Here is a 12,691-nt window from a genome sequence, read left to right on the forward strand (position 1 = left end):
TGGTGAAGTTGAAGATCACCTTTGGGGGGATATTTCTATAAGTCTTAGATTCCAATCTATGCAGATACCTATAGGATTACCAAAAAGTGAGCAGATGTTTTAGAGGATGAGCCAGTGCAGGAGACTCGGGTTCCATCCCTGGGTCAGGAACATCCCTTTGGGGGCAGCATGGCAACCTACTCCAGTATTGTTGCCTGGAGAATCCCATGGACAGAGGAGCCTGCTGGGCCACAATTCCTGGGGTTGTGAAGAGTCAGACATGACTGAGCACACGTGTAGGCAGAGGAGTTGTTCCCACATCTTTCCGTAACCTTAGACACTGTGCTACAAAAACTCGATTATAAACATGACTTCTATCTTCTGAATTCCTATTTTGTGGCAAGGATGGTGCTAGGATATTTACACTGCTGCTGCTGCTGCTGCTAAGTCGCTTCAGTCATGTCCGACTCTGTGCGACCCCATAGACGGCAGCCCACCAGGCTCCCCCGTCCCTGGGATTCTCCAGGCAAGAACACTAGAGTGGGTTGCCATTTCCTTCTCCAATGCATGAAAGTGAAAAGTGAAAGTGAAGTTGCTCAGCCGTGTCCGACTCTTCATGACCCCATGGATTGCAGCCCACCAGGCTCCTCCGTCCATGGGATTTTTCCAGGCAAGAGTACTGGAGTGGGGTGCCATCGCCTTCTCCGGGATCTTTACACAAATTCATTCAAATTATTCTTTCATCCACATTTTATAGAAGAGGAAACTGGGGCACAGAGAGCCTAAGTCAGCTAGTTGAGCTGGGATTTGAACTCTTATCTCTGAAAGCTACTGTATTTTGGGTGCTACCTGCAGGTAGTTGGTTATATAGTCCTGTTCTCCATAGCTACCAGCATTTAGAGGTTAAATGAGGCTTCAGAGAGTTGGTGTGCCAACAGTTAAAATAAAAAGATTCCAGTCTCTCTACTACTTGGAATTTACCTAATCAGGTTTAGAATTGTGGGGGTGGCATCCAAGGACAAATCTGGAATGCTTTTTTTAACTTTGCCTCTGAGTAGGCAGCTTTAGGGCTTCCCTGACAGCTCAGATGGTAAACAGTCAGCCTGCAATGCAGGTAGACCCAAGTTCGATCCCTGGGTCGGGAAGATCCCCTGGAGAAGCGAATGGCTACCCACTTCCAGTGTTCTTGCCTGGAGAATCCCAGGGACAGAAGCGTCAGTGGACTACAGTCCATGAGGTTGCAAAGAGTCAAACATGACTAAGCACTCACAAACACATTTAGCTGAAAACAAAATTTCAGGCATTATACTTTAAGTAATGAACACTGTAGAAATTCTATTTAAACACTGAATTATTTCAGCCTTTGTTTTTGGAATTAAGATACTAGAAAGGGCTCTCAAGTGAGAGTGATTTCTCTGTAACAACTATCAGCCTGTGATCTTGGGGCTGTGTCATTGGACCTTGCCAACTAAAGAGGGTCTCCTTTCCTTTTTTCCCTCACGGCCATAAGCCAACACTGAAGTTGCATGGCATAGAGGTAGAAGTCAACCAATCCTCTAAGATAACCATGCGTCAAAAGGTTATTATGAAGATTAAATGACCCAAAACAGTGCTTAGCACATACGACCACTAAACGAAAGTGAAAGTCACTCAGTCGTGTACAAGTCTTCTTGACCCCTCCCTCGTAGTATACTGAACACCTTCCAACCTGGGGGGCTCATCTGATATCGTATCTTTTCATGTTTTCAGACTGTTCATGGGGTTTTCATGGCAGGAACATTGGAGTGTTCTGCTATCCCCTCTTCCAGTGGACCATGTTTTGTCAGAACTCTCCACTATGACCTGGCCATCTTGGGTGGCCCTGCACAGCATGGCTCATAGCTTCATTGAGTTATGCAAGCCCCTTCACCATGACAAGGCTGTGAACCATGAAGAGGCAAAAGGTTATTATGAGGATTCAATGACCCAAAATAGTGCTTAGCATATCCCAGCACTAAATAAATGTTAGCTATTATTATTACTCTTACTACTACTACTATTTGTATTATTGAGGTTTGCTATTTGTTTGGAGGTATGTGAAAGTTGATTCCTTTGCAAGAATCTTCCAGTGTTACTCCTGGCCTAAAGAATCAAGTTTCTTATGATGAATGCACCTTTTTGATTATAGGAAAAATAATTCTAAAATGACATTAGAAGTTTCACATTATTTCTTAATACTTCCCCAAACTGCATAGGAATTAGCTAAGAACCCTGTCAGACTCAGAGTTTGAACACAATTCATTAGGCACTTTAATAACAAAATCGACAACCATGGAACAAAAATGCTTTTTACTTAATGTTATCTTCTTCTATAGGGAGATTCAGGTGGACCTTTATCCTGTCGAAGAAAGAGTGATGGAAAATGGATTTTGACTGGCATTGTTAGCTGGGGTCATGGATGTGGAAGACCAAACTTTCCTGGTGTTTACACAAGGGTGTCAAACTTTGTTCCCTGGATTCATAAATATGTCCCTTCTCTTTTGTAATTGTGCAAGTTTGATTTTTGACTGTGTCTTATGTGATAGATTCTTTAAAAAGAAATGCAGTAATTGTCAATAAAATGAGATAATTTTTTTCTTCTGGAAATTTCAGATTGCATACATTTGGTATTTATTGAAAGACAAAGATTAATATGTATTTTATTCCAAGAAAAATTGCGTCTAGGATACAGCTGTATTCATTCTTAAGGATCAAAGGGACCTTGATTCAGGAATGGAAGAAAATGAAAGTAATGTCATGAACCAAGCCTCTAAAATAAGATAAGTCGGTGAGATGTTCAGGAATCCACACCTTAATTTATGTTCCTATTCAAGGGCAGATATTTATAAAGATCTAGGTAAATATGATTTATTGAAATAAGTTCCATAAAAAGAAAATCACACCTGATCTTTGGTGTTCTAATGGAATGTATAAAAATGACTCCTTCACGAAGCAAATAAAGGCAAACTCTGTTACTGACAGAGGAAATACCTATATTGTCATTTTCCAGTATTTGGTCTAACCATATCACGGGGACATTTCTTCAGCAATAACATGGTAGTATTGTGTACAGAGAAACCATCAATCAGCTAACAAAACTAACAATTAGTACTTTTCATTAAAATGATAGAATGAAGCATTCTGGTAGGAGGATTGAAAACATTTATATGGGATTTAAAAAAAATTGTGGCAAGGCTGGCCAACAATTGAAAGACAAAAGAGTTTTTGGATGATTGTTTTGAAAGGGAGAATTTTCAGAAATCATCTAACTTCTGATCCTTTTATAAAACTCAAATGGCCAAGATTTTCTTTTATTTGCATAGCCTTATAATATCTAGCATAGTTGTAAATCTATAGTACATGCTCAGTACATCACACTTATTGATTTATTTTGTCCAGATTTAGTGTGTTTCACACTTTATCTCAGAATAAACTTTTCATTAAAAGAGGCCAGACTTAACAATATCACCAAATAGATAAAAAAAAGCAGAAAGAAGAATGATGTTATTTTTTTCCCTGGGACTAAGTCAAAAAAGTAATAGCAATGCTATTTTTTTGGTAGGGCTCAAAATAGTGGGACTGGTTTTCATAGGACTTCGGAAAATCTTAATGTAACAGCAGAAGAAGAGAGAGCAAAAGGGGTCATAACCAGGATCAGATAGTAAGACTGGACTCTGAATATGATTTCCCTGAGAGAGTGAATATTTTCCAGTTTGCAAAACATATTTTGATTTACTAAAAGACTATTTCCTTCAGAAATATCCATTTTGATATCCATTTTAAAATATCGATTTTAGTGATACCCTCTGAATAGATCTTTCCGGATTCATTATCTAGCTGTGACATAGTACCATTCAGAGGGCCAAGTCACCACTTAATCCACAAATGGGAGCTTAGCTACTGAATCCACTGCAGAGAAGAGCAAATTAGGCTGACAGTTCTTAAAACCAAGGTTTGTTTTGCCTCATAATGCTGTGACCTAGGTACATGGTGAATTGTACTTTTTATTTATGACCATTTCTAAGGAAATTTGTATTTCAACAGAATATTTCACAACTTTATACAAGTTTATGATCTCAGTTAGGAAATGAAGGATGGCTGGCATGATCTTTCAGATTCATCAGAGAGAGTTTTCAAACCACACATACTTGGTACCATTCTAAGCACTAGCTGGTGCTAATGTGAGTGTACCATGATCCTCATCAGTGCAGAGATGGAGGAAAGGTTGAGAAACACCAGCCTAACTTATTTGGCTATTTCATGCCAAGATGCCTTTATAACCTGAACAGTGTGGAAATGTCTACTTCATTCTTGCAAAAATGTGAGTAGAGGCAAATTCCAAGATTGGGTTATTTAGCAGTGGGGAATGGTCTCCAAAAACAAAGACTGGAGCATTTCCATGTGTCAGACTACTGGGGAGAATTTGTAGGGACTCCTGGCCTCCTTCACAGTGCCTCGATAACTGCGAAATGAAACACTACAAGCCAACCAACTATTTCTCAGTTGTGTTCTGCTTTGATTATTCTGCATGGCTGACCCAACTACTGATGTTCAGCATAGTGCTGCTTGCCATCTGACAACATATGGGTACAATTGCGGTGTTTTGAAAAGGCATAAATCTATTTGAAGCTAATGAGATGCTTTACTGATGTCACTTTAATGGTGTTACTTTTTGTTTTATATGATAACCATTTGGGAAATTACTTGCTTTTACAAGAGATGAAGAAAGAAGAACAAGTATTATGACAAGAAAAGCAAAACTGAACATTTTATACTGGTCAGCAAGTCTTGGCAAGAAGCATGTTTTAATTTTTTAATGTTATTTACATTTGACAACTTGAACGAACTAAAGTAATTGAGTCAATAATAATTTTTAGATTATATTAAAAAGAACTATTTGTGCAAGAACAGTATACTTTTTGAAAGCACATTTAAAGAGGTATTTATGAAAGAATAATATCCTTTAAAAAGCCACCCCTATAGAAGTTTTGAAGAAAATGCAAAAACAAATCTAAATAGAATTTGGTTCCTCATTCACAAATCCTAAGGCGTCAACAAGAATTATTTAATCTAAATTTGGTTCTACCTCCAGGGAGAAACACTTCTTTCTAACTACTTCTGAATCCTTAGTTTAGAGTCAGACTGGCAGAGTTAAAAAAGTCCTCAAATAGAAATTGCAACATCCATATAGATTCTAGGTCAGCTGGCTAGGGATGAAAAAATTTGCAGTTATCAGAAATCAGAACAAGTTACAAGTAAGAATTTAAGTAGTTCATTGTGAGTATATTGTGAGGTGTCAGCAAGTGTTAGTAATCCAGAAAATTTGATAGGACAGGAAAACAAGTCAATATATTCAGTATACAAAGGTTATTTCTGGGAGCAAAGAATTTGGGGTGGGCAGGTTTTAGTTACAGAGATACGCATAGTCATGGAAAAGAAAGGAACATTGGGAATATTTACTGAGATTCTGCTTTTGCCAGGCACAGGGATAAATGCATTCTTTAATTGCCTCATTTAATCCTCCTAATTCTACTGGGTAGGAACCATTTTATAAGGAGGAGAGAAGCTCATAGACTTTAAACAACTTGCCCAGGAACACACAGATAGCAAGTGTTTAAATTTGATCCTAACTCTTCTTCAAAACTTATGCTGCCATAGGGATGTCAACAGTGTACAGGGGCTAGGTTTATGAAATTCTGGAAATGCATTAGAATCTAGGTAAGAGAATATATAAGCCTCACTTCACTGTACTCAGAAGGCATTGAGAAATCTGGTGTAGACTGTGCATATGACAGGAAACAGTAGCTTTTTGATTCTCTGCAGGAGTGAAGGAGATTTTTAGACATCTGCTCATGGAGAAACCAGGCTTGGAAGATAGCTACAATCCATCTGACACGACAGAGGGGATCTCTCACTGAGACTGAGCTTTCATGGGAAAAGTTCCCTGGGGCTGGGTAAGAATGGGACCTGGGGTTTGAGAGGTTTTAATGGTTCTAATCAGGGCTTCCCTGGTGGCTCAGTAGAAAGAATCCACCTGCCAATGCAGGAGATGAGAGTTTGATTCTTGGGTCAGTAAGATCATTTGGAGAAGGACATACCCACTCCAATATTCTTGCCTGAAAAATTCCATGGACCGAGGAGTTGGTGGGCAATAGTTCAGTGTTTGTGCGAGCTCAGTTGTGCCCAACTTTTTGAGACCTTATGGACTGTAGCCCTCTAGGCTCCTCTGTCCATGTAATTTACTAGACAAGAATACTGGAGAGGGTTGCCATTTTCTTCTCCAGGGTATCTTCCTGACCCAGGGACTGACACTCCATCTCCTGCATCTCTTGCATTGCAGATAGACTCTTTACTGCTGAGCCATCAGGGAATCCCTGGAGTAACAAAAAAGCTGGACATGACTTAGCGACTAAACAACAATACAACAATGGTTCTAGTTGGGGTCTTAGGCCTCGGGTCTAGCAAGTTATCATTTCGGAGACTAGTCTAGTTAATCAACAATTACAGAGGGCCCTGTGCTGGATAGATTCCAGGAGTTTAAACAAATGGAGGAGACAGACAAGGAAAAAAATATTGCTCTTCATACTCCATGTCAGCCATTCTGGCATCTTTAGTGGTTCTCAGACAGTAAAAGTCAAACAGCCTCCAGCCTCAGGTCCTTTGTCCTGGAGTTCCTTCTTTTTTTCAGAAATCTGTACAGCTAATTCCCTTATCATCTTTAACTCTTTGCTCAAATTTCATTTTCTTAATGAAGCCTTAGTTGGCCATCCAATTTATAATCACAGCTCCCAACCTGCACCACTCAGCTCTCCAGCCTCCCTTACTCTGTTTGTCTTTTCCACAGCACACAGCACCTTCGAATATTCTAGAAATATTACTTATATTTGCTTCCCATTGATAAATATTACCCTCACAATGACAATGAGTTTGTTTTATTCAGCTATCTCTTCAGACACATCTCAAGCACCCAGAAGAATGCCTGAAACATAGCAATCACTCAGTACTACCATTTGAATTAAATTAGACTGGATATGTGACATAGTTGGCCCAGAAACAACATGTATTGGTAGCAGAGAACAGTGTGGATAACTTTTCGTGGAGGAGGGGAATCAGAGAAAGTTTAGTGGGAAAAAGTGTGTTTCAGCTAAGATTTAAAGACATATGGAAGTTCTCCATACAGAAATGGGCTGGAGTGGAAGAAAAAGCATTTCAAGCAGAGGGAACACCATTCACAAAGAAGTAGGGGAAGCAACAGAATGGGGGAGGGTGAGAGCCAACCAGGAAGAGGAATGTGGTTAGGCCAGAGGAGACTACTGACTACTAAATGTCTGAGAAGATAAACTGGAAGTTGGTTATTGCAGGGAAAGGTATATGAGCGGGTTCTTCCCTATTTGCACCTCTGATTCATTCTCTGCTCTGAGCCTGGGAGGCTGATCCCTATCCTCCATCACCAGTTTCCAGTGGGAGTTACAGGCAGGCTCCTAGTAGTTGGGGAGAAAATCAGAGTACTTTTCCTTCTTGTTGGGCCATATAGCTTCCCAGGTGGCACTGGTGGTTAAACAAAAAAAAAAACAACAACAAACAAAAACAAAACCCACCTGCCAATGCAAGAGATGTAAGAGGCTCAGGTTCCATCCCTGGGTTGGAAAGATACCCTGGAGAAGGACATGGCAATCCACTCCAGTATTTTTGCTTAAAGAATCCCAGGGACAGAGAACCCTGGCAGGCTACCATCCATAGGGTTGCACAGAGTTGGACATGACTGAAGCGACTTAGCATGCACACATGCACTGTTAGACCATGGTCCTGGCAGTGGCTACAAATGCAGATCCTGTCACAATGGTACAACTTAATGGCTCTGGTTTTTAATCAGGCTCTACTCCCTTTTAGGCCTTAGGGTACAGAGGGCTTTCTGCTGTTGCTAGAACTTGGGTGCCTCAGCATCCCTTCTTGGTTCCCTTAACCCTTGCTCCTTCATTAAAAATCCTCTTAAAGAGTTCTAGCTGAGAATGCAGACTGAGTCTTGCAAGATCTGCCTTTTAGGGTAGAAAAAGGAGAAGCCAGTGCCAGCCAGCAGCTGACCGGCTACAGTTAGCTGGACCCCATTTGGCAGGCTGATGGAATCCCAAGTCCAAATGAGTCGGTAGCAGGCAAGAAACAATTAGAGAGATCGGATATCTAGGCAGTATCTGAAGAGCAGGCATCAAGGATGCTGGATTTTTGGACACAAGTCAGTGTCTTCTGAAATGGAGCTAATTTTTATGCAATGCGTCTGCAACACAAACTTATCTCACTATGTGTGTTTGTTGGAGACAGGGATGAGAACTAGGGAAGCAAGCTGGCTCTCAGCACACACCCTGCTTAGCAAACAATTTCACGCTCATAAGACCAGAAGTTCTGAACCATGGACTTGGATTGTGGGTTGGTGCATAATTTTTTCCTAAGACTGTGTGTGTGTATGTGTATATGTGGCAGTGGTGGTGGTGGGGTACTGAAAGGTTGTTGTTGACACTTGCAGGTTATTTTTTCCATTTGGAGACCCCTGGCCTTCCTGCTGTTCATGGGCAAAATGATAGGATACCAAAAGAGGAACTCCCCAGGTCATTAGGTGCCCAATATGCTACTGGAGATCAGTGGAGAAGTAACTCCAGAAAGAATGAAGGGATGGAGCCAAAACAAAAACAATACCCAGTTGTGGATGTGACTGGTGATAGAAGCAAGATCCGATGCTATAAAGCAATATTGCATAGGAACCTGGAATGTCAGGTCCATGAATCAAGGCAAATTGGAAGTGGTCAAACAAGAGATGGCAAGGGTGAACATCGACATTCTAGAAATCAGCAAACTAAAATGGACTGGAATGGGTGAATTTAACTCAGATGACCATTATATCTACTACTGCGGGCAGGAATCTCTCAGAAGAAATGGAGTAGCCATCATGGTCAACAAAAGAGTCCGAAATGCAGTACTTGGATGCAATCTAAAAAACGACAGAATGATCTCTGTTCGTCTCCAAGGCAAACCATTCAATATCACAGTTATCCAAGTCTATGCCCCAACCAGTAACGCTGAAGAAACTGAAGTTGAACGGTTTTATGAAGACCTACAAGACCTTTTAGAACTAACACCCCCCAAAAATATCCTTTTCATCATAGGGGACTGGAATGCAAAAGTAGGATGTCAAGTAACACCTAGAGTAACAGGCAAATTTGGCCTTGGAATGCGGAATGAAGCAGGGCAAAGACTAATAGAGTTTTGCCAAGAAAATGCACTGGTCATAGCAAACACCCTCTTCCAACAACACAAGAGAAGACTCTACACATGGACATCACCAGATGGCCAACACCGAAATCACATTGATTATATTCTCTGCAGCCAAAGATGGAGAGGCTATATACAGTCAGCAAAAACAAGAGCAGGAGCTGACTGTGGCTCAGATCATGAACTCCTTATTACCAAATTCAGACTTAAATTGAAGAAAGTAGGGAAAACCGCTAGACCATTCAGGTATGACCTAAATCAAATCCCTTATGATTATACAGTGGAAGTGAGAAATAGATTTAAGGGCCTAGATCTGATAGATAGAGTGCCTGATGAACTGTGGAATGAGGTTTGTGACACTGTACAGGAGACAGGGATCAAGACCATCCCCCTGGAAAAGAAATGCAAAAAAGCAAAATGGCTGTCTGGGGAGGGCTTACAAATAGCTGTGAAAAGGAGAGAGGCAAAAAGCAAAGGAGAAAAGGAAAGATATAAGCATCTGAATGCAGAGTTCCAAAGAATAGCAAGAAGATATAAGAAAGCCTTCTTCAGCGATCAATGCAAAGAAATAGAGGAAAACAACAGAATGGGAAAGACTAGAGATCTCTTCAAGAAAATTAGAGATACCAATGGAACATTTCTTGCAAAGATGGGCTCAGTAAAGGACAGAAATGGTATGGACCTAACAGAAGCTGAAGATATTAAGAAGAGGTGGCAAGAATACACAGAAGAACTGTACAAAAAAGATCTTCACGACCCAGATAATCATGATGATGTGATCACTCATCTAGAGCCAGACATCCTGGAATGTGAAGTCAAGTGGGCCTTAGAAAGCATCACTACAAACAAAGCTAGTGGAGGTGATGGAATTCCAGTTGAGCTCTTTCAAATCCTGAAAGATGATGCTGTGAAAGTGCTGCACTCAATATGCCAGCAAATTTGGAAAACTCAGCAGTGGCCACAGGACTTGGAAAAGGTCAGTTTTCATTCCAATCCCAAAGAAAGGCAATGCCAAAGAATGTTCAAACTACCGCACAATTGCACTCATCTTACATGCTAGTAAAGTAATGCTCAAAATTCTCCAAGTCAGGCTTCAGCAATATGTGAACCGTGAACTTCCTGATGTTCAAGCTTCTTTTAGAAAAGGCAGAGGAACCAAAGATCAAATTGCCAACATCCGCTGGATCATGGAAAAAGCAAGAGAGTGCCAGAAAAACATCTATTTCTGCTTTATTGACTATGAAAAAGCCTTTGACTATGTGGATCGCAATAAACTGTGGAAAATTCTGAAAGAAATGGGAATACCAGACCACCTGACCTGCCTCTTGAGAAATCTGTATGCAGGTCAAGAAGCAACAGTTAGAACTGGACATGGAACAATAGACTGGTTCCAAAAAGGAAAAGGTGTACGTCAAGGCTGTATATTGCCACCCTGCTTATTTAACTTATATGCAAAGTACATCATGAGAAACGCTGGGCTGGAAGAAACACAAGCTGGAATCAAGATTGCCAGGAGAAATATCAATAACCACAGATATGCAGATGACACCACCCTTATAGCAGAAAGTGAAGAGGAGCTAAAAAGCCTCTTGATGAAAGTGAAAGAGGAGAGTGAAAAAGTTGGCTTAAAGCTCAACATTCAGAAAACGAAGATCATGGCATCTGGTCCCATCACTTCATGGGAAATAGATGGGGAAACAGTGGAAACAGTGGCAGGCTTTATTTTTCTGGGCTCAAAAATCACCGCAGATGGTGACTGCAGCCATGAAATTAAAAGATGCTTACTCCTTGGAAGAAAAGTTATGACCAACCTAGATAGCATATTCAAAAGCAGGGACATTACTTTGCCGACTAAGGTCTGTCTAGTCAAGGTTATGGTTTTTCCTGTGGTCACGTGTGCATGTGAGAGTTGTACTGTGAAGAAGGCTAAGTGCCGAAGAATTGATGCTTTTGAGCTGTGGTGTTGGAGAAGACTCTTGAGAGTCCCTTGGACTGCAAGGACATCCAACCAGTCCATTCTGAAGGAGATCAGCCCTGGGATTTCTTTGGAGGGAATGATGCTAAAGCTGAAACTCCAGTACTTTGGCCACCTCATGAGAAGAGTTAACTCATTGGAAAAGACTCTGATGCTGGGAGGGATTGGGGGCAGTAGGAGAAAGGGACAACCGAGGATGAGATGGCTGGATGGCCTCACTGACTCAATGGACATGAGTCCGAGTGAACTCCAGGAGATGGTGATAAACAGGGAGGCCTGGCGTGCTGTGATTCATGGGGTCACAAAGAGTCGGACAGGACTGAGGGACTCTATTGAACTGGCCTTTCTTGCCTGTTACCCTCTCAGTACCTGCGACTCCTCTTCTCAAACGCATTTAATAATCACCAAGGTTTATGAATGTTAGCTACATATGTCTGACTGCTTTGCTGACATCAACTCTTTTAATCCTGGCAACAACTCCATTAGGTGGGTATTAACATTAGGTCGACTTTCCAGATGAGAAAATTCAGCACAGAGAGCTGAAGCCCAAGGTCTCAAAGTTCGGAACCCCTCTCGCCGTGAGAAGGGATTAGTCTAGGCATCCTGGTTCCTGAGCCTGCAGTCCCCTCCTCTACTCATCAATGTGTCTTTGTCTGACTCTAGACTCATAAGAAAGGGTGGATTTGTGTGTATTAGTCACCTTCATTTGCTTAGTACCTTGTACGATGGCTGGCACTCAGGAGACAGTTATATGTTCATTGTTGCTGTTGTTCAGGCACTCAGTCTTGTCCGACTCTTTGCGACCCCATGAACTGCAGCATGCCAGGCTTCCCTGTCCTTCACCATCTCCCAGATCTTGCTCAAACTCACCTCCATTGAGTCGGTGATGCCATACAACAACCTCATCCTCTGTCGTCCCTTTCTCTTGCTTTCTATCTGTCCCAGTATCAGGGTCTTTTCCAATGAGTCGGCTCTTCTCATCAGGTGATCAAAGTATTGGAGCTTCAGCTTCAGCATCAGTCCTTTCAGTGAATATTCAGGGTTGATTTCCTTTAGGATTGACTGGTTTGACCTTCTTGCAGTCCAAGAGATTCTTAACAGTCTTCTCCAAACTTCAGTTTGAAAGTGTCAGTTCTTTGGCACTCAGCCTTCTTTATGGTCAACTCTCACATTCATACATGACTACTGGAAAAACCATAGCTTTGACTATATGGACTTTTGTCCGCAAAGTAATGTCTCTTTTTATATGTGGTCTAGCTTTTATATGTGGTTTATCAGCTTTTCTTCCAAGGAGCAAGTCTCTTGATTTCATGGCTGCAGTCACCGTCCACAGTGGTTTTGGAGCCCAAGAAAATAAAATCTTTTACTGTTTTCGTTGTTTCCCCATCTATTTGACACTAAGTGATGGGATTAAATGAATGAAATTTTGCTAGGCAGTGAAAGCTGGAGCAAGCCCTG

General features: G+C 41.2%; 1 protein-coding gene across 1 annotated transcript in view; it reads left to right on the forward strand.

Annotated features, from left to right (window-relative positions):
* The window catches only part of TMPRSS7 (transmembrane serine protease 7), a 53,316-nt gene extending 50,327 nt beyond the window's left edge, over positions 1-2,989 (forward strand). The window contains exon 18 of the mRNA XM_069553095.1: positions 2,334-2,989. Within this exon, the coding sequence (XP_069409196.1) occupies positions 2,334-2,504 (171 nt within the window). The 3' untranslated portion in view covers positions 2,505-2,989. The remainder of the gene's footprint in view (positions 1-2,333) is intronic.
* Positions 2,990-12,691: the final 9,702 nt, after the last annotated feature.

The sequence above is a fragment of the Ovis canadensis genome, chromosome 1 (genome assembly GCF_042477335.2).
Source record: "Ovis canadensis isolate MfBH-ARS-UI-01 breed Bighorn chromosome 1, ARS-UI_OviCan_v2, whole genome shotgun sequence".
Lineage (NCBI taxonomy): Eukaryota > Metazoa > Chordata > Mammalia > Artiodactyla > Bovidae > Ovis > Ovis canadensis.